Source organism: Diadema setosum, chromosome 5, assembly GCF_964275005.1.
Source record: "Diadema setosum chromosome 5, eeDiaSeto1, whole genome shotgun sequence".
NCBI classification, from domain to species: Eukaryota; Metazoa; Echinodermata; class Echinoidea; order Diadematoida; family Diadematidae; genus Diadema; species Diadema setosum.
The window spans coordinates 41645027-41668632 of NC_092689.1; the positions used below are offsets into that span (position 1 = coordinate 41645027).

General features: G+C 37.5%; 1 protein-coding gene across 1 annotated transcript in view; it reads right to left on the reverse strand.

Moving 5' to 3' along the window:
* LOC140228924 (uncharacterized) overlaps positions 1–23606 on the reverse strand; it is a 160034-nt gene that overhangs the window by 103210 nt on the left and 33218 nt on the right. The window contains exons 22-35 of the mRNA XM_072309190.1: positions 23247–23516; positions 21896–22162; positions 20635–20907; positions 19791–20084; positions 18700–18948; positions 17265–17546; positions 16323–16583; positions 15165–15455; positions 13564–13818; positions 12311–12598; positions 8944–9171; positions 7939–8049; positions 1773–1834; positions 946–1066 (exon numbers count right to left, since the gene is read on the reverse strand). Of these exons, the coding sequence (XP_072165291.1) occupies positions 946–1066; positions 1773–1834; positions 7939–8049; positions 8944–9171; positions 12311–12598; positions 13564–13818; positions 15165–15455; positions 16323–16583; positions 17265–17546; positions 18700–18948; positions 19791–20084; positions 20635–20907; positions 21896–22162; positions 23247–23516 (3252 nt within the window). The remainder of the gene's footprint in view (positions 1–945; positions 1067–1772; positions 1835–7938; positions 8050–8943; positions 9172–12310; positions 12599–13563; positions 13819–15164; positions 15456–16322; positions 16584–17264; positions 17547–18699; positions 18949–19790; positions 20085–20634; positions 20908–21895; positions 22163–23246; positions 23517–23606) is intronic.

Consider the following 23606-nt stretch of genomic DNA (forward strand, 5'->3'; position numbering starts at 1 on the left):
AACGTCATCTTCGGTAAAAACAATGTTATAGGCATCATCTACAAGTCTATGTAAAGTGTGGCTTACAACTGTACCTTATAATTCAGTGTCTTTGTCACAAAACTCCTTTGCCACATTACTCCTAATAGCTGTTAGTCACATCTTTCATTCTTTGATCTGAATACATGGAAGTATATCAGTGCTCTATTCTCCCTTGAAAGGAGGTTTATGACAAAGATAAATTTGATATTAATTCTACTAGCTAGTGACCTTCTTTCAATTAATAACAAAATATGTATAACTTATACATAGAAGTTATGAAAATATCAATCATTATTTTTGATTGCAGAAACTAAAAGCATAAAAACATGCAAAGGAAAGCATGGGATTTTGCAATTGACCTTTGACTGCGATGAAAAATAACCAATAGTCAAATTTGCTTTGCATCTTTAGCAGATGAGCTTCTGTCGTGAATATTGTGATCCTATCACAGTACTTTACCTGGACGCAGTTTCATAAAACTTCTTATTAGTGACAAGTTGTCATAGTTGTTATAAGCTACAGAAATCCCTGCATCTGATTGGTTAAGAGCAAATTTGTCACAGAAATGTGACAGTAGTCACTGATAACAAGTTTTATGACACGGAACCCAGCAGGTCTGCTAACATTCCCACATCCAAATCGGGGAGATTCCACTCAGCAATTGGGGAGATATCTGTGTGTTACATGTACATGCATTTCAATGGGCTAAAATAATTCCTAAATCACAGAGATTTTAATATTCTCTTATTCAAACATGAACAGATTTTGACATTTTCAGGGAGACTTGAAAGCTCTGCTTTACTATGCAAGGCAAACAGACACCTACATTAGTGACATATGACAAATCATATAATTATATGACATACATCTATAAAACAACACAGATTCATGCATCAAAAATAGATTCATTGTAATGTTGCTTACTTGTATATTGGTTGATGGAGGCAGGAGTGATATCAGTGAGGGTCACACTTAGAGTGATTGTGTACTCCCTGCCTGGGATGAGTCCACTAAATGTTGCCCTGAAGATATCCAGCTCTCGTAACTATTGCATGTAAAATATAAAAACATATTAAACATATTCACTATTACTGAGTACTTCATCTCACATCATACAGGTACTTCAGAGAGTCTTTTATGAATGCTGTTCTGAAAATATCCTGCTCTAGTAACTATTGAAAATAAAATATATAAATATAGTATGTAACATACAGGGCTGTATTCACTATCACTTCATCTTACATCATACATGTACAAAAGTACTTCATAGAGTCTTTTGAATGCTGTTCTGAAAATATCCAGCTCTAGTGACTATTACACATAATCCTGATCTTTACCTAATCTTACATCATAATTCAGCGTTTTATAAATGTTGCTCTGAAAATATTCAGCTCTCCTGCACATAAGATATATCAATTGTACAAATATAGTGTACGTATATACCTAATCTTACATCATACTTCAAAGTGTTTTATGAATGTTGCTCTGAAGATAGTGCTTTTCTATACCTTTAGTTAAATATAAGTTAATAATTACAGCTTTGTACATGTTAAGCAATTCCTCTTAATAATCATTACATTTCACAGAGCTAAGGTGAATTTAATGTTGAAAAAAAAAATGCAAACTTGTACAAAGAATCACCAAACTCTAAATACAGATATACATGCATTTCCATATCTTCATTTCATTCAATGCATCAAAAATATAAGATTAATTCCTTATTACTTTCTCTAAAAGATGAAGTTGATTACTCTATTCTCATTTGTAATAGTACTTGTACAGGTGTATATATCAGCCTTGGCACTCATACTTGCTGTGATATAGATACAATTTTTGTAAATTAAAAACAAAAAACAAGCAAATAAACATACAATGTGCCTACACACATGCACGTTATATCTGTTGAAAAACAAGGATAAATAACCTGAAAACTTTTAGACTTTAATATCCTTTAATACCTGTGTTTGAGCATCTCGTGGTGTGATGGTGAGCTGGTACCTGGACAGTGGCTGCAGGGATTCTAGGTTTGTCACCATACCCCACACTACAGTGATGGAGTTGATTGTAGACTCTTTCACCAGGATTTCCAGTGGTTGGAGGCCACCTGTGACATTGAGAGAGAATAGATTAAATAAAGAATCATATAAAAAAACAAACATTAATAGTCTACTAGCCATTGGTCAGTCGTCACACTTCCTCACATTGAATGATGTGTGAAATGGTGCACACTGGATAGTTGTGGTACACAGCTTGTAAAATGAAATGGCTAATCATCATGAGCAATTGCATAATCCACTATAGTCACTTTGATCATATTCTTGTTTTCATTACAGAAGAATAAAGAAGAATAGTTTATCATGCTAAATCTGTTCAAATAAAATGCGCATTGCATGCCATAGAGATAGAAACTATTTTTAGTCAAGAGAGTAATGAAAGCCTGAAAGTTTCATCTAACAGTGATTAAAATGATCTGGGCATATCATCAAACTTCTAAATTTTGAGCTTTAGCAGGGAATATATAGATTTCCCTTGTTTTCGCTCTGGTTTTCTCACTTTTAACGTCTACAAAATTATCAGGGCATATTGTGACACAGTGTAGGTCGCAGACAGTGATAAGCTTCTCTCCAAAATGATTGAATTAAGATTCAAAATATGTGACAGCTGTTTACTTCTTGTTATATGAAAAAAAAACAGTCCTTTGCTCCATGCAGAACACATTCTCATAAAGGAACATTCAAATTAAGGATTTTATTGCTTTGAGTTGTTTTATGGTAAGTAATTGACAAATAATAGTGTACTTATATTTATGTCAATGAAGGGTAATTTGTCAATCAGTTGCGACATTAAAGTACATGATCCCAGTTTAATGGTATTAAGATTTATCTTATCCACGAATCCTTTTGATTCCCACCCCATCCCCCCCCCCCCAACAAAAAAATAAACAAACAAACAAAATAAAACAAAAATATATAAATATATACATGTATATCCATCTCTATACAGCCTTTCTTTTTTTTCTAGGGTAGAATTTACTGCTATAGCAATGCTTGTCAGATTTCAGACTCTTCTTCTCATTTATCTTCACTGACCATGGATTATGCCTACCAAATTAAAGTCTACCATGAGTATATCACCATCCCAAACTCCTGCACGATTAATAACCCCTTTTACACTTCTTTCTTTCAAAACCAATATTTCATTGTGTTAAGTAGAGGATTATGATAACAGTCTCTCATTCCATACTTGTCTCCAGGGTTCTTGAGACAGCTTCACTGACAAGGTCCCCAGCAACGGCCTGGATGCTGACATCATACTCTGTGGCTGGATCTAGATTCTGCGGATGTTACAAATTTTTGAGTTATTCGTCATCATATTGGTAAAAAATCTATACATGAAATCAATTACTCTAGCTACATAAAGGTATTTTACCTTATTTACCACATTTTTCAGGAAACCTTTTTCAAATTTGAGTGTTGCAATACATGGTAACAGATGGAATAGAAAACATGAAGATTCAGGAAAAGCTAAAGATCTTTATTTCTGCCCAACAATTCCCTCACTATATGTAGGTATAGCAAGCAAACACACACAAGCAAATTTGTAAATGCATCCCTGAGGATAAAGTGCATCATATAACTTATCATAGCATGGGTGTACTGCAGTTGGTAGATTCAAATGTGACACTACTATGTAGTGTATGTCATGGGAGATAAAAATAATAATAATACAGACTTTCATAAAATGCAACATATCCACTCAGGGTACTCAAGGCACTCACAATTAAATGTTCAAGAGAAGCACACAATCCCCCAGTACATTACAAACAGCTGCAACATATTCATCTCTAGGAAAAGGTATGATTTAAAATGTGCATTTTTAGTTTTCTCTTAAAGTCACTGGCAGTCTCACATTGCAGTCACAGATACAATATACATGTATGCATTTTCATACTCATAGCCACCTTGAAAAGACGAAGTGAATATTTCACGTACCGTGAGACTGTAAGTTGTGGTGTCTGCAGGTTGGTCTGGAATAACTTGTCTGACACCAGCACTGACATACGTGATGCGATATCTATCCACTTCTCCCAAGGCTGGTGCACTCCACTGCAGGTTGAGCTGAAGTGGCATGCTTGTCGAAATCAAATTTCGAGGCATTGCAGGGACTGTATTGCCAGAATTCAATGAAATATGGGATGGAAAAATAATCAAACACAGTTTAGCTATTACGATTACGACAATAGAAAAAGCCTGACAAATACTGTTCATTATTAAACTAGAATTATCGCCGTGACTGAAGGTGATTAATACCCCCGCCCCTAGTGTTGCTTTATAGTATGTGATGTCATGAGGGCAATGACGTTAATACCAAGTTTGTGACCACAGTTGCTTGAGTGCTGTGGTAACAGTTGGTTCCACTAGGTTTGGGTAAAAAGTGTGGTTACCATGGCAACGCAATGTCTGATACAAACACAAGGGACATTTTGCATAACTACACTTAAAGACCATCATACACATCAAATTTGACCTTCATAGCTTGAATGGTTTATCTTGATACAAAAATGAGTAAGTTACCATGGGCAATGCATTTTCCTTATACTAACACATTGGTGTCTTGCAAACCTACACTTCTAGATCATAATACATACTAAATTTGACTTTAATTGCTTGAATGATGGAAAAGTTATTCGATCTGCAAGGTTTTGGTAAAATTGTGGTTACCATGGCAATGGTTTGTGTGACAAACACAAAAATTATGTGTTCCACATCTATACCTCAGGACCATAATGCCTACCAAATTTGGTTTCAAATGCGTCATTACTGTGGAAGAAGTGATATCCTGCAGATTACATGTACATGAGATATGAATATCCTATTCATTCTTCAAACAGTGATTCTGAGTAAGGCACTGGGGGAAATTTTTGAAAAGATATGCAAAAAAAAGAAACCCACAAACAAACAAATATTGACTTAATACTAAAAGCTGCTTGAACATTTATTCATGACTTTTGCAACTTATTCAAAGTACCATTCACGTCACTCAAATGAGCGGGCAAAAGGGAAAAATGGACCAGGAAAGACAGAGAGAGGGACAACCACTATCAGAGCCCTGTTTTATCAAAAGATATAATCAAATTTTAAATTTCCTTATCACACAGGCTGCCATAGACGTACCATAGAAATCAATTTTATAATCAATTTTAACTCTTCATAAAACAGGGCCTGGGACTACAGATATTTCACTTATTCTTGAACTTAGGCATTGCTCAGATATTACTAGAAATTTTGCCTAAGAAGTATATTATCTTTTTGAGATCTGCCGTCTGTTGCATTCAGTTTTAGATTGCACTGATTTTTACAGGTAGCATCTGCTGTCTATATGGCCATTTTTAATAAGCAACCAAATATACAAACTATGCAAGTACAGTGTATCTGTGGATTCCAATTATGCAATTGCTCACCAAGTTCAACCTATGCCACATCTGCCCCAAATCAACCTTTAACATTTACATGTAAAAATAAGTTTGATGCACAAATGGCTTTCTGTTGTATCTACAAAAATGTAACAGATAAAGACACATACATACAGTGCACACAATAACACGAACAAACACACTGACAACTATCAATTTCAACTTCTGTAATCTGTCTGTGTTAGTGATTATTAAAAGAGAATGAGCTTTAATTCATCATGACTAGTTTGTCACCCAACTGATCATTTTTAACCAAATATGGAAAAACAGGGCCCTAATTGTAATATTAAAACTACAAAAATGAGAAAAACTAGAAATGTCACTATGGCGACTGGTACGCCTCCGCCATAATGCATGATTCTCCTAATAGGTCTAGATAGTACATGTGGACAAAGTGTGATTACATTTTCACAAAATTGGTAAAATATTACAATGACAAGTTTGTCACAAAGGTGTTGAATGTACACCTTCCTTGACCTAGGTTTAATTGGATGAATAGGAGAGCATGTATTTCGGATTTAAGGATTTTATCTTGACTTTGACCCATTCATACATTTATGCACAGAGTAATTTTCAAGGTATGGAGAAAAAGTGCAATTTCTGTATTGAATAGTAAATTGTTACCATTTTCATATGGCCTTTGACCCTAAAATTCATAAGATAATCACTGTCAGGCAGAAGATGCATAAATATGTAGTACGTTTCAAGATAAATTGAGCCACTTCCGAGATATGGAGGAAAAAAAATAGTTCAGCACTTTCACTTGATCTTTGACCTTTTGACCTTTGAGGCAAAAACAACAACAACAACAAAACTTTCCAGAAAATCTCTTTTAGGTTATACATGCATACACCAAGTGTACCAAAAAAAAAAAAATAAACCTGCTGGCATTGCATAAACATGAGGGAAATAGTAAAATTTCGAAGTGTTGCCCTTGACCTTTGACCCCTGACCTTTGACCCCATAAACCCTGAATTCTCTAGATAATCACTGCCAGTCAGTACATGTATATATAGTATGTTCCATGAAGATACCTTGAAAAATTTCCACGGTACAGAGAAAAAAGGTGAAATTTTTATACTTTTACTTGACCTTTTGACCTTTGACCTCATGACCCAAACTTTCATCAGAGAATCTTAATTGGGTAATACATGTATACACTAAGTTTCAAGAAAATATCTTCAGGCATTGCATAGATATGGTGGAAATTGTGAAATTCTATGTATTTGACCTTGACCTTTTGACCTTTGACCTTGAGCATGTGCACCCAAAAGTTGATAGGCACAACTTCACCCCCTAATACACATACATGCCAAGTTTCATTAGGATACCTCAAAAGGTTTTGATAGTTACCCTGTCCACAAAATTCATGACGGACGGACGGACGGACGGACGGACAGCCCGAAAACATAATGCCTCCGGCACCACTTCGTGGCTGAGGCATAAAAAACATAATGCCTCCGGCACCACTTCGTGGCTGAGGCATAAAAAACATAATGCCTCCGGCACCACTTCCTGGCTGAGGCATAAAAAGTACTTGGTACAGGTACAAAACTAAGTAAAGAAGATATTTCATATACTTACAGGTTCTCTGGGTAACATTGCGTGCTACACCTGGACTGTTGACAGTGATTGTGTATTCTACTCCAGGCGTGAGTCCAGTGAATCTGTATGATGGCGATGTGGTGTATAAAAGTTGTGTTCCCACGGCTGAAATATTACAAGCAAAGAAATCAATTAATCAAAATCAATTCAGTTCGCAGCATCAGATTTTGCACCAAACACTGATACACCATTCATATGATATGATATTTACAGAGGATAGTCAATATCTCTAGAAAACGAGGGGCAATTCTGACTCAGTGCGTACGACCAAAGCAAGATTGATTTTAAATCCATTGGTTCTCAATACAGGATCTCAACAACCAAGGATAGTCTCAATGCACTAAATCTTCAGCCTCATAGTTGTTGGCTTTAAACAGCATTGCAGGGCTGAAAAAGACACATTTGTGGTAGAAAACAGAATTTTCACCTTTCCTGAAATTGAATTGACCTGTATAGTAATTACACCATTTGGAAAAGCAGTATTTTATGAGAAAAAAAAAAACAGTTTAAAATACTGCAAAGCAGTAACGGCAATAAATCGCTTCCTTATAGCTCATGTAAAATAAAGCCAATGTCAAAGTGAACTATTGTAAAGCAAAAAAAAAAAAACTAAAAAGAAAACAAATATATATATATATATAGAGAGAGAACTTATTTACTTGACAGTACTGAATTCACAAGAGCCAGCAGCAAAATGGGGGAAAAAAAGCAAATATCAAAACACATTTTAAAATACCTTGAACAAGGTATTCATTTTTGCATATCTTAGTGTGCCTAATAAAAAAAAATGGTAGTGTATTCTTTAAAAAAAAAAAAAAAAAAGAACGACAAAAACTTACTTGGGTCCAAGTTCAAGGTCCATAATGTGACCCCTGGGGCAGGTCCCCAAACAATTTCAATCTCACTTGTTGTCACGGTGCGTACTGCAATCTCATACACATTAAGGGCATCTATACAAGATGAAGGAGAGCGATACATCACATGAGGAACATTCCACATAGACCAAACTCAGCCAAAAAAGAAACAAACAGACAAACAAACAAAAAACACACCACAATTCATCACACCAATGAATCATATCATCAACCGCAGTCAATTAGCAATTACATAACATTATATTTCACATAATCTCCTTGGAGGTTCATTTGTGCCAGAGAAGACCCACTGGACTGGAAGAAGAAATTGAGTCACCAAGCCTAAGAGATTTTACAACTGATAATCTTATGTGATGGCATCTATACGTAGGAGAAAGATGAATACAACCTTTTAGAACAGAACAGTTTCAGTCCATTATGGGTAAATCATTCAGCTACTCTTCATTTGTCTTTCATAGAAAATGGTTGCCATTTCTGTGCTAAATTCAAGAATATGTGTGGACCACATCTGTTGATGTTCGAGGTGTTGCATAAAACAAATAGTCTTTACTCGTGCAATGGAACAAGATTTCGCACGTGTTGGAAGATGAGGCGCACGATTCAACTCGGCTTCGCCTCATTGAATAGAGCACCCCTATCTTTCACTTCGTGCAAAATTTTGTACCATCACACTAGTGACCATTCACTATATGTATACTCGAGCATCTGAACAGCCATTACAAAACATGCTTCACTGAAGATAATTTCTGTCGATTCCAACTCATCTTCAGCTGTCAAAGTGTAGATGTATGCAGATTACAAAACACAGCTTTGAACAACCACAGATCAAAATCTAACACTGCCATGATTTTACTACATTGTAGGTGTTAAGTACAGATTACTCTCAGTGCATGTAAGTAACTGCAATGAAGGTTTTTGCAATAAACACATTGTACGAACCCGTTGTTATTGAACTCGTAAAAGGCGCACTCTTTCTGTTCCCTGACGAGGTGACGATGGTAAACTCGTAGGTCGTGTTGGGATCTAGGAAGCTCACAGTCAGCGTGTTGTCACTGCCAGAAGTCGTCTCGGTCTGTAGGGCATTGTTCCTCAGGTAGGTGATCTCAAAGCTGTCGAAGTCACCGCTCGGTAGGACCCAGGAGAGTTGGACCATCGTTTCCCCAGACGTGAGGAAGAGAGACGGCACAGCCTCTGGATCTAATGACGGAAGAGAAAAGACAATTCATAGAAGTGACAAATATAGAATTGAATGCCCTGTTTACCTTCGGGAGCAGTGATTTAAAAAAAATATTTAAGATATCACATTTGATGTATACATGTATGCATAGGTCTGCTGCATCACCAAACATCCTACCATATACAATTTTCACAATAAAGCGTAAAATATGCAGAGATATCAGTATTTTTCTCAATAAACCTTAACTGTAGACGGTTTAACCTGGAAACATTTTTATCACAACTATTGTTCACATTTTGTGTATTTAACAGTACTTAACATTGATTATACGGTTTCAAATCTTTACTGTGGTTGTTCCTATCCCTAACTCACATTTCAAAACTATTTTGAAGCACTAATGCTTGGTTTTTGTTTCATCTGCAAATGGTAAATTATGCCTTAGATATTTTTATATATACATAAATTCACATACGTGTATACTTGAATTAAAAGACAAATTTGATCAACAAATCTAAACTCAGTAATTTTTATGACATGAAAATGAGCAATTGATTATCTGTACTATTTGCAAAATGATGTCACAAAGTAATTCTGAAATTGTGCGCAGGTTTGTATCGTCACTCTGTGAAATGTAACATTTCTAACAAAAACAACTGTGATGACACAAAGCAATTTTGACATTGTGCACTGGTCATACCGTCACTCTGTGAAATGTATCAATTTCTAACAAATCAACTGTGATGTCACAAAGAAATTCCGACAATGCGCATTGCTTTGATCATACCGTCACTCTGTGAAATGTATCATTTTTTAAACGAAACATCACAAAGCAGTTTTGACATCATGCGCTGCTTCTTACAGTTAGGGTCAGGTAGCCCTAACCAGGGTCCCTTTACAAGATCGCACCCATCACACAACTTCTAGTCTCGCATATTCCCTTATTTCCCCCTTCTTCTGTTTCAAGTTTTGATTCAAAATCCAGCACAAATACACTTTGCTTAATTTTTGGTTTCTTGCTAAAACTATAGGCCTCGGTACCTCCAAAAAAACTATTCACCTCGGGGCTGCGCCCCTCAGTGAATAGTTCTTTTGGAGTCACCTATGCCCATAGTTTTAATCAGATACTCTAAAGGCAAAGTATATTGGTATACCATCTTTGCATCGCCTTTAAATATTTTGTCACTCACATGTGCGGACATTTGCTGTGCTCATGTCATTATTTTGCGAGCCAATGTAGCTGAGCCGTGCTGTGTAGAGTCTGCCTGGGATGAGACCAGTAAATCTGGCTGAGGTGAACCTATTAGTTGACTGACTGACAAAGCGAGACTGGTAGGAAATAAAGTGCCGAGAGAGGGACAGAGAATGAATGGTCATTAAAACATGGGACATAAGACTTGAAATGATATGCAAATATAGTAAATCATATATTTTCAAGAGAACACCATTTTTTTTTAACTGTTGTCATGTGAAGTATGATAATAGTGATTTCATAAGATTGTATTTCTATTTATCAAACTCTAAGCTTATACATACATTCAATTTTTCTGTATCTATTCATATATTCATATTCAAATACATGTATATACTTATATAAACATATATGTATATGACTTTTCTGTATATTCTCATAGCAACATATTAGTCAATCCACCGAATGTCTCTTCAGCATTTTTAAGTTAAAGGGGAAGGCTAGTAACTGATCAGTGGGAATCAGTGGAAATGCTGGGAGATGATTGTTCCAATCCTTATGGGATTCATTCAAGAGTTCATTGTATATCTGTTGTGTGAAAATGATTTGCTTCAGAACGGTCTCATATTCAAGTAATGTGCAGATTAATGCTCCGTCACTGACCAGGGACGCTAACCTGGAAGCATTAAACTGCACATTACTTGAATATGAGACCATTCTGAAGCAAATCATTTTCACACAACAGATATACAATGAACTCTTGAATGAATCCCATAAGGATTGGAACAATCATCTCCCAGCATTTCCACTGATTCCCACTGATCAGTTACTAGCCTTCCCCTTTAAATATCACTGAATTAAGCTGAATGAAGTAGTACATGTAATATTCATAATTATTACAGATTCAGCAGATGCATTCCAGCCCCGAGCATTCGTATGCCCTTTCTATAAGGTGCATACATGTATACTTCCCAGTCCATTCAAAGTGTGGTACACCAGTCTGCCACACATACATACCATCCCATCTCCTTGCTCAGATGTGATTGCAATGCTATAGGTTAAGAGATCAGGGTCGCTGAGCAATGTACCCCACAGGACCTCGACTACGGTGGTAGTCACTTCTCGGAACTCGATGACTCCTTCGCCAAGGGATACTGTCAAAACAATTCGTTAGAGAAACAGAGAATAACTTTCCCTCAGCCTTTTTGTGAGTGATATAATGAGTTTTATGGGAAGAAGTTCTTGTTTTGTTTATTCTTATACACATAGCTATAATTATGAAATGAATGCATCTTAACCTGGAAATGGGAATGTACTTGTCTCTCACTTGTATGATGACAATATGTTTTGCTATTAACCATTAAATGACCCTGGGTCCCATTTCATGAAAGTTGTCAGCCCTGACAAGTTGTCAATCTCTGACAACTTCAGGACAATCCTTGGTTTTGATTGGCTGAGAAGCTCTGGTCACTGACTGTTCCTACAATGGTGACTGTCAGAGCCTGGCAACTTGCTTTCACGACCTCAATCACATGGTGACACTTTTGCTTTATAGAGTCACAATGGCAAAATATCATTCAAACTGGGACTGCAGCCATAAATTCCTGGACAAGAAATCTCAATCATAAACCATTTGAAAATCTTTAAAATCATGCACCTCTACAGAGTACTGGGGTCTTATTAAATCTCACATCAGGGCCCTGTTTCATAAAACTTGTTATCAGTGACAAGTTGTCACAGTTGTCATAAGCTACTGACATCCTTGCACCTGATTGGCTAAAAACAAATTTGTCACAGAAATGTGGCAGTTATTACTGAAAACAAGTTTTATGAAACGGGACCCAGATGTTACAGAACAGCTTATTTTAACTCTGTAAGTGGATTTAGAAATGATAGACAATGATAAATACAGTGTATTTTCTGATCTACAAGTTTGTGAAGCATGCTCAAAAGAACCAATCATATCTTACTTGTGGAGAATGTACCCTCTGCTGGTTCACTCATTGCAGAGAGGCCGTTGATCGTTACCATGGCTACGACTCGCACTCTGTACTCGGTGGACGGGTCTAGACCGGTGAGCGGTAAAACCTCTGTGCTGCCATCAACAGTGCCAGCTGCCACGAAAGGGAGGCTCATCACATTGGGCTTGTACGAGACATCAAACTGAGTGACATCTTGGCCACTATTATAATCCCAGTTGACTGTAGCTGATGTTGACTGAATGGGAAGTACATTCACATTCGTCGGTTGGGTGGGATCTAAAGTGTGTGCATTAATAGAGAAGGAGAGAAATAAATCAATTATATGGGTGAAAATTAATGACAGCTGAGGTGAAGGTCAAGCAAAGATTCCACAACTTATCATAAAAAATCACATTATGGAGAGTCAAATCAAGCATTACAGGGAATTATCAACACAACTAGAAAAGCACTCCGAGAGCGCAGACCTCCGCCAAGCAGTTACTTTCCACTAATGATCTTGCTCTTCCATAGAGATAAATGATTTTCACCCACTGAAAAATCACCCGATTTCCCAATATAGAAAACCTTTGTTACGTCATAAACCCTCAGATGCGCGGCGCGCCTCTCCCCAGCAGAAACTAGAGCACGCACTTTAGTGCGCGCATGCAAACCTCAAATACGCGCAGCCTGAAATCCCAAGTTCATTGACCCTACCTGCCAAAATATCAAAATCCTTCATAAATTCCCCCAAAATTCTCGGATCACTACCAAAAGTTAATCGTTTGTTACTCGTGTCATTGTCAACCTTTCCTGCCAGTTTCATCCCAATCCTTTAACTACTTTTTGAGTTATTTTGCACACGGACAAACGAACGAACGAACGAATGAACGAACAAACCAACAGTAAACGAAAACATAACCTCCTCCCTTGGCGGAGGTAATTACACATTGAAAGTGTCACATAAACCTTGTGGGATGTATCCAAGTCATATATGATACAATGAACTGATTTAAAATTGTGTTTACAACTTCAAGGATTACACATTAAAATGCATAATCATTGGGTTGGGTTTTTTTTTTTTTCAGATACTAACTCAGCAACATGAGACCAATAAAGGATAACAAAGGATGAGTAGGATTTCAAACAAATGTAAAAAATGCTTTGTTTATCATAATATCCACAAAGTCTGATCAAAATAAATATCATTATACTAGCTGACATCAAACAAATCAAGTGTACGACAGCAACAACTAGTAACTGACCAGTTAAAACCATGATAGAATCCAGTTGGGCACTGTTATAGCTGAGAGTAACTGTGTAGACAGTTGCCGGGTTCAGGCCTGTAAATGCCACATTACGATCCTCGACATTTGTGGCAACTGGAGTGAGCACATTCCCAGGACTCAGGCGGAAGAAATAGGTGCCTTCTGGGATATTGTTAGGGTCAATACCCCAAGTCACGATAATCTCGCTTGTTGACTTGCTTCGCAAAATCAGCTCGCCATTTGATGCAGCAGCTGTAAAAGAAGTCAAAGTAAAGTATACTTAACATCATTTCTGATAGAAGTAAATCTCTTTGTTAAGCATTCCTGATTGTCAATTATTTCTATCATGTTGAAAACGAAATAATGTCAGGCATTATTAGCAGAAGAATTCAAGTATTTGTCCACTGTTCTCCATATTTGGAATGTACATTGTGAACCAAAAAGGGGAATTTTTAATCTTTTTCTGAAGGTTTAAGAAACAGGAGTCAAATGGTGTTTGCACAAGTTAATGGTGTATACAAGTTCTAAGAATATCAGAATGTAAATTGGGCATGGATTCTCATTCAACGTGTTGCAACATCAAATGTGAGATAGATGGAGAACAAGAAATTCATAGTAAGCCCTACCTATCTGAATTCTGTTACATCAAACAAGTAGGATTAAACACAGTAAAAACACTAGAGAGAAACAATTGAATGCATATGCACAGATTCGCATTATAAATGGGAAAATTACAGACTGTTGCAGAAGGTATGTGCAACCCAATGAAGCTGTAGAAATTATGGACACAAAGTCAATAGGCCTACTGAAAAGAATGGAAGTATGGTTACCCGTCAATGTGCAGAAAATGAATATACTCACTCTTCATATCAACAAAACAATTGGAGTTTACATAAAAAATACACTGTAACTTTTTTAAGTTTCCTAAACCTACTAAAGAAATGAATAGTGGTAAAAATAAAAATTAAGCCGGATTCAACACATTCTTTGAATGGTTAGAATCATATTTAGAAAGCAGGTAGCTCTAACCACTTTGGATTTGTTTTAAATACATTTTCCATGGACACGTACGCGTAATTTGTGACCGTGCACCTCAAAACGAACATAAAGTCGCACACACTGATTTTGCGTGAGGACTAAAAATAAGTGAAATGGGTCAACCTAGCCGAAATTGACTTTTTCGTATTTTCTGAAAGAGCGGGTCTTCTTTTACATTATGCTAAAATTTGGTATATATATATATATATATATATATATATATATATATATATATAATAGCAACATTATAATACTATATTCAAGAACTTTTTTGTCATACATTTTTTTTTCCTTTTCAGATTGCTTGAAACTCTCTTCCTTGTTCAGGCTAATTTTCTTTTCTTCTTTATCTTTTCACATGTCATGTATGTCATATCTATTTCCATATAATTTCCATTCAGTGTAAAACATTCGAAACGACATACGAAAAACACAACTAAATACTATCAGCATTAGATATTAACCCATTGAAGACGAGTCCTGAGTATACTCGGGAAATGTGTGTTGTAGAAAAATCAGTCCGTCCCCAACGAGGTAACGTATATTACAAGGATACATACCACTCGTGACTGATAGTTCAACAGGTGAGCTCTCAGTTTCAGTCCTGCCTTCACCCACTATGGACTTGATGGTGAAGTCGTACATTCGTGATGGCGTGAGCTGGCTGAAGATGTAGAACGAAGTGTCGGAAAGCACCGTAACCGTAGAAGAGCTCTCCCCGTCCACCGGGCTGTATGTCAGTTCGTATCTGTGAACGATTGAAACCGCCGGGAATGACCAGGCGATAATGATGGAGAAGTCATCTCCTTCACGCCGAGCCTGGCCATTGACATTGACCGGTGGTTGTGGAGCTGTGAAGGTGAAGGATAGAGAGAGAAAAATAAAGGTAAATCAGCATCATAGAAAATATTTTTGGATAGAATATTTTCATGGACCCATTCATCTATAATGTAGCCTTGAATAACACTTCATGCAACTTGCACTTTCATTCTAATCCTCTTCAGAACTTTTCTCTAAACATGCTGAGACAGAGGTCTGTGGGGATTTGGTGTTTTATACAAGCCAAATTCTCTTTTAGGCTGAGCCTAAACTTTGCAGTAGATCTCACAAAGAATCTTCAAAAACCAAATTTTGTAATGTTATCATTCCATAACCAAGCATTGTACCCTATGAGCTTTTTGAAGACAGACAATCATACATCACAAATGCACGTTTCAAAAACATGACATGACAAGAAAATGATAATAACCATGACATATTTCATTCGCTAATAATTCGCTTGCCCCCCCCCCCCCACATTTTTTTTTTTTTTTGCATAATTCAAAGGAATACATAGGTCTAACCACTTGGACCCCACTTCTTCTTTTTTTATATCCTGGAAGTGGCACCAGAAAATTGTGTTGAAGGCTTTTTTTCTTCCTTGTCATTTGATGAATCCCCGAAGTGGCACCAGAAATATAACTAGCCCCCCCCCCCCCCCTCCTTTTTGGCATAATACATAGGAATACATAGGGTCTAACCACTTTGGCCCCAACTTTTTTAATTCATTTTTACCTTGGAAGTGGTATCAGAAAATTGCGCTAAAGGTTTGTTTGTTTTGTTTTGTTTTTTTGCTTGTCAGCTGATGAAACCCTGACGTGGCACCAGAAATATAAACTGGGGCCCCTCTCCCCCCCCCCCTTGCATTATACATAGATCACTTTGAGCACTGTTCTCACTTGTTCTCTGTGAGATGGTGTTGACGATGACCTGAGATGGAAAGAGGATGAGGGAGATGTTGTAGAGCTGGCCTGGAATGAGTCCCTCCAGGCTCTGCTCCAGGATGCCGTCACGCTCAACGATGCTCTCCTGCGACATTCCTCCCTCGGCCACGGCCTGGATGATGTAGCTGTTGAAGACGCCCGGAACGGCACCCCAGAGAACCACGATGGACGTGGTGTCGAAGTCAATGACCGAGATAGTTCCGCTGTCCAGTTCATCTGATACACATGATGGGAGAATACAAAGAGTAGATGATACTCTCATGTTACTGACTAGATACAGACAAGTTTATTTCATTTCCCATTCTTCTCTCACTGTTAATCATTTTCCTTCTATGTCACAATCATCCTACAGACTGGGTCAGACTCTTTCAGCTAACATTTACTCCTTTCCCTTGCAGACAGTGTTTTCTGAATGGTCGTTTAGCCATAGAGAGTAGTTTTTATAATAATAATGATAATGATGATAATGACAATAATGATAATAACAATAATAATAATAATAATAATAAGTATACTACTACTACTAATAATAATAATGGTGATGATGATGATGATAATAATGATAATACTAATAACAACATAATAATAATAATGACAATGATAATATTAATAGGGGGTACTAACTATTTATATTACCTTTTACCACTCAGTCTGAGTGCTCAAAGGGCTGAGTTTGAATCAACTACAAAATATATCTCATATAGCACTAAATAATCAAAATACAGTAAAACCTGGAACACTCACAGCATGAAACTTTTGCAAATTGACACTGGTATTCATTGCATTGTGTAGACAAAAAAATTTTGTGTGCGTTTTGCTTTCTGAAAATCTTGGCTCCACGCAAAAATTTGAGAAAATTTCTGTTTTACAATAACCTGGGAGGAGAAATACCCATACCAGTCGTAAACTCTTGCTCCAGATCTGTACTCCTCTTCTCCAGTCTTCCGGTACCAACAATATTGGTGACTGTGACTGTGTAGGCAACTCCAGGGCGGAGTTTGTCAAACGTGAAGGAGGGCTGACCGCCAGCTGGTATTTCATCTTGTCGCACAGTGCCCACCACTTCATTGTCGAGCTGCACTTCAAATACTTCATACCCGCCGACCGGAACGGTCCATCGCACTTGGATGGTGGATGATGTGATTTCAGCTTCTACAAGCTGTGTGGGAGGATTTGGATCTGTTCAGGAAGATTCAAAGAACGTGGATGGATGTTAACCTGAAGTTTGATAAGTGCATCTTTTGGCACATCAGCCTGCTTGCTGGCTTAAACCTGCACAATTATGTTTATAGTTCAAAGGGAAAAATCAATCATGACATCATGATGTTCTGTATAAAAACAGAAAAATCAGAGAATTACATCAATGGAAATTTAAGGAAAAATTGGACACATTAAAAAAAAAAAAGTATGAATCATTATACAAGTTTGGAAAGTAAGGCAAATTGGTAACTCTGTGTTGCCTGCACACAATAAGTGTTGAGCAAATTGCCATAAAAAAAGGATGTTCCTAACAATGGTAAAAACAAATGTGGTAACAAGTATGATAACTGTTGATAATGGTTATGGTTTTTTGCTTAACCTGCTGAAGCTCTAGTCCAAAGTATACTCAGGCAGGTTTCTATGGAAAATGCCTGTTATAGCAAAATCAGTTCATCCCCATTGGGTTAATAAGCATTGTGTGCTTATAAGATAACACAGAAGCAAATAGATTATATGAAGATTTTAATGGTCACTTCAGATACCTGTACCAGTCATCTGATCCAAGGAATTGTGGCATCAAAATTGTGCAGGAAGCATGAAAGATCCCCCCACCCCTTTACAGATGTACTTAAGATCACAGTAAGGCAGGAGAATAAGTTTGGAAGTAAGGATTCATGCAGGAGTCAATCTCTATTTTCAGAGTTAAAGGCATTGTTTACCATTGGCAGCAGTGATTTTTTTTTTTTTTAAATTGATTGAGTTAATTAATCAATGTGATAATTATAACATTTATGCGTATATGTAGGTCAGTTGCCTCACAAAACATCCTACCATTAAAAATGTTACAATTTTGCAATAAAGACTAAAATATTAGGAGAAATCACAATTTCTCTCAATAAACCAAAACTACAGTTTATTCTAGATACAATTTTATTATAACTATTGCTTACATTTTGTATATATATCTAAGAATACTTAACAATGTTTACACTGATTAACATTTTCAAATTTTGTTTTCTATCCCTAACTAACATTTTAGAACTATTTTGAAGCACTAAAAGCTGGGGTTTTGTTTTCATCTGCAAATGGTGAATAATGCCTTTAAGATACTGCAGTCATTATTGAAACACACCTGTGTAGATGGTGTCCGTATCATATGGAGACTGGCCCGTGGAAGCAATTTGAACCGTGTACCTCTGTCCCGGACTGAGAAATTGGAAGGTGTACTCCTGTTCCTCAGTGGCTGGGATAGACGTTGGCTGGCTGTCGATGGGGTCCACAGTGAGCACGTATGGATCGACCCCGGGACACGACCCCCACTGAACCGTTACAGTGCTGGAGGTTGACTCAGTCACTTGAATTGAGCAGTCTGGTAGAGCACCTGCAAAATTTCAGCATTTACATCTCATTTAATAATGGATGGTGATCTTATTGATGGGAACACATCTCACATGACTTAGCAATCACTCATTCATTACAAAGAAACTTGAAACTTGTCAAAGACAAATACAGCAAACAGTTCTATTGATTTCAACTTGACTGAACCATTTTTTTGTTCTCTCAGAGTAAGCAGGTCTCATATGGTAAGCCTACACCCACAAAAAGAATGAATATTTAACGATGAGGCCTGTGACATGATTTTGTGCACTGCAGCCCACACTTCATCCTCATCAATTTGGCATGTGCCTCTTGTGAAGTTACATGTATGCTTGTATATTCCTTCGTCCCTTTGGAACTTTTTACACATACTGTGTTGCTTAATTTGAAACATGATTACAAACTTGTTTGCAATTAAGTTTCAAATCGCCGTCCGTTCATGCTGCGGGAAGAAGCTTTGCGGCATCTGTTATTTTGATTTTTCAGAGCAAGGAGGGGAGGTGTGGCTTCTTGCCAAGATCATGTCAATCACTCTTGAGCCTTCTTTCTTTGGGAATGATTGGAAGGTCACCATAATCTCTACCCCCTAAAACATAATTGTAGTTAAGTTATGTCCACACGCTAGCTTTGTTGCTTAATTCTGGCGAAAGGTGATTGAAAAACACCTCCGGACCGTGATTTGAAACTTAACCGTAACTAACTTTCAAATCACCCTCTGCAATTCCAGTTTCCATTCACAATGCAAAATTGCTTAATTACAAATTTGATTGGAGTTTGCTTGATCACAATACCATTTCAAATTAAGCAATCTCGGTAGGCTATGTGTGACTGCCTGGTTTGACTCACTGGTGGTAGCTTGTATGGACACTATGGCGCTCGTTGTTTCATCGTCTCCACTCCCACTCGTTGTGTACACATTTATCACATACTCGGTATCTGGGAGAAGTCCGTCGATGACCTCAGTCCGGGCGCCATCACTTGGGATCCGGTTGGAGATCTGCAGCTGGTCTGGTTGAGCGGCCAGAGCGTAGGTGACCACATAATCATCGAAAAATGGCGTGCCGGATGCACTCTGCCACGTGACAGTGATCGTCTGGGATGTGACAGCCACGGTTTGTAGTCCGGTGACGGGGCTTGGTTCTGCAAAATTTAGAGAGCATGACACCAGAAATGAATATTTCGTGTGACATCCCTTTGCATTTTAAAGAGCAATTTTCACCAATTTTAATGACTTTACTGTTCATGGTGGATAAATCTGCACGTTGTCAAGTCTCAAAGTTTTGAATTGCTTTTTAGGAATTAGGCTGTCTCTGAAGCATGAAAACCAAACACAAATCCTTTATTGTGGTATGTACTTTATATGGGTTAAATCAACTGTTGGATATATATATCTCAGAGTTTTCAGTGTGTAATTCAGTGTAATTTTTAACTCATTGTGACGTAGAAACAGCAATTCAGCCTGTTGGCTGCCATGCTTTACTGTATATGTTTTTGGTTGTTGTTTTTTTTTTTAAATTAATGAACTATTTCAATTCAACTTAATTCAATTCAATTCAATTCAATTCAATTCAATTCAATTCAATTCAATTCAATTCAATTCAATTCAACCCAACCCAACTCAACTCAATCTAATCAAATCTAATCCAATCCAATCCAATTCAATCCAATTCAATTCAATTACTGGACCTACCTGTTCGTTGTTGAATGGTTCTTATGACAGCTGGATTTGCTCCCTGGAGGCTGTTGCTGATGGTGTACCTCACCCCAGGAATCAGCTGAGTAAAAGTATACTCTCTTGGGGACGTGGGGGAGAAGAATTGTGTCGGCCCTATGGACCCAGCAATATTTGGCTGGGCCTGCAGGCGGTAGGTAGTGAAGGAAGTACTCGTAACTGCAGTCCAGGTCACAGTTATCGTTGTTGCAGTGTAGTCTGTGACGGTCAGTTCTCCTTCCAGTCCATCACCTTTGAAATTAAAGCATTTAGTTAGAAAGATCTGATGGCTTCACTCACAGTTTCAGAGTAGCCCCATAAACATTACACTTTATCGTATGATATTATTGTAGCTGTCATTGATAGACAAACAATGTAGCTGCCACACAGAATATTAGTACTTTGATGAAAGAATGAATGGTGAAGGACACATGCACTGTATACTGTAAAAGTGGTTTCTTTCGCAGTGGTTTTATTTTTGCGCTTTTCGCGCTTTGAGGTTGAACCGCGAATTTAACATCACAGGAAAATGTTTTGAACTCGTCGCTTGTTACAGTGCTATCATTACCGACCGCGAATTTAAACACAAGCAAAAAAGTCAGCACCGATGGAAACCGCGAAAGTTTCTGTACGCGAAAGAAACCACTTTTACAGTAATACATTGTACATGTACGTGACAGTATGTCATTCACATTATTGGTGCAACTGATTTTGTTTCATCTCACATGTTATGATCGAGTGTGCTTTTTAAGGTTTTTTTTTTCTATTTTCAAAACATTCTTTTAGACATTGTCACTGAAAACAATCGATGTTATTGATGGCAATGTAAAAAAGAATATTTGAATGTACACTATCATATACAGACCTCCTAACCTTTCTAAATGAAAGAAATAGGGATAATTTATCTCAAAAGCAGGAAAAAAAAAAGAGTAAAGGAGTGTGTAGTAAATCATTGATGAAAGTAAGCAACCCCTATTGAAACAAGAGATGGGAATTGTCAAAATTCTGATTCTTTTCTTCAAATTCAGAATGGTTGGGAGGTCTCCATACACATTGTACACTGCAATGAATATCCATCGAGTATATTCTTATACATTCAGAACTGAATACAGGAAAAATTTTAATTCAACTTCTAGAAACATCCTTGGCAACTTAAAATACATTTCTTCAACATGCCATGTGGCATATGACAATCTTCATCGGAAGGCATAACAAATTGCACAGAGCACATATAACGTACTGAGGGTGATAAATCGCGTGATTCCATCGCTGCGGACCCTACTGCTGCCATCTCCGACGTAAGTATGGAGGGTGATGGTGTATTCAACATCCTCGGCAGGGAGATTTAGGATTTCTTCGGTATCACCGGCAGCCAGTAAGCGATTATCATTGGTGGGAGACCAACATAACTCGTAGCCATCAAAGGATGAGACTGGCGCCGCCCACCCGATGGTAACATATTGGCCAGAGACGTCCGTAAAAACAAGAGAGGAGGGAGGTGCAGGAGCTGATGACAGGAAAAAAATATGTATAGAAAGTTTTATATAGGCGTAAAATATAAGAGCTCAAAAAATGTTTGAATATCACAAATTGAACAAAGAAGGAATATGAAAAAAAAAGTTTCATATCAGCGTCATATATGTCAGCTCGTAAAAACGGTTGAACATCACATAGAATTAAACAAAGAAAATATATGTCACTATTAGTTACAGTAGGATTCCATTTTTCTTCTTAGAAGAATGGAAACCAAAAGCTCATAAATTTACAGATAACTTTGTCTAATCAATGACTGATACACAATGTACATGTACATGGTTTTGCTGCGCAACTGTGCAACCAGGGAGGTGAGACAACTCATGGTATCCATGGTCCTTTGATTGTGGCGTCAGTTTGCACAATGCTCAGAAGCAACTAATATACATCAATTCGTTTTCAGCAGCAGTAAAGGGTGTATATCAGTACATATTGTTACCCTTTTGATGTATACACATAATACTGTAAAAGTGGATATTTTCGCGCGACTAATTTTTCGCGCTAGGCCGGGTCAGAAGAGTTTCGCGTGTTTTTAATTCCGCGGAATCAAGACATCACGCACAGGAACGTATGGCAAGCAAAAATATTCGCGTGTTTTTATTTTCGCGCTAGTTTCTGGTTGCGCGAAATGCGCGAAAATTTCAACATCGCGAAAATTTCCACTTTTACAGTACTACGAAGTTGTCTCACATCTGTGTTGACAGAAGAAGAATTGATGTCTTTTAGTTATCACTGCATGGCTCATATACTGCATGTCCTCACTCTACAGGGCTTTGTAAGTGGCAAAATATCTACTCCTTTAATCATATTCATGTATCTCAACATCTTGTACTGTTAAAATTGTTTTCCAACCATTTAGGATGACGATGGTGACATGTTACTAGGGAGAAGGCTGGATGGTTTGTAAATAGCAATTAAAAAAACAAACAAACAAACAAACAAATCTAGCTGGTATATACAGTGGATACTTGATTCAATTTTCTGATATTTGTGTTGAAATTATGACATGAATTACAAAACTACAGCTGACATTTCTTATAATTCTCAGAACTGCTTACCAGTTGTGACGCTGAGAACATCTCGGGGGTTCGGGTCGCCCTGGTCGCTCTGCAGGAACAAGACAACTGCATATTCAGTGGCAGGAGGGAGGTTATCGAATGCAATCTTGCGCTCCTCGTTTGGCTCAACTAGCCCAGACTGGCGGACAGTGGCACCCACAAGAAGGGAGACAAGATATCTGGTGAATGTCTCATCCGTTGCTCCCCACACTACCTCGATGCGGGATGAGGTCAGAGAATTCACATACAACTGGGACGGCATCATCGTCACTGGCAGTGGGCAGGCAAAGATACACAGATGGAAAAATGAAAGTTAACATAATTTTCCGCCATCTATAAATTCCGAAATATGATTTTATA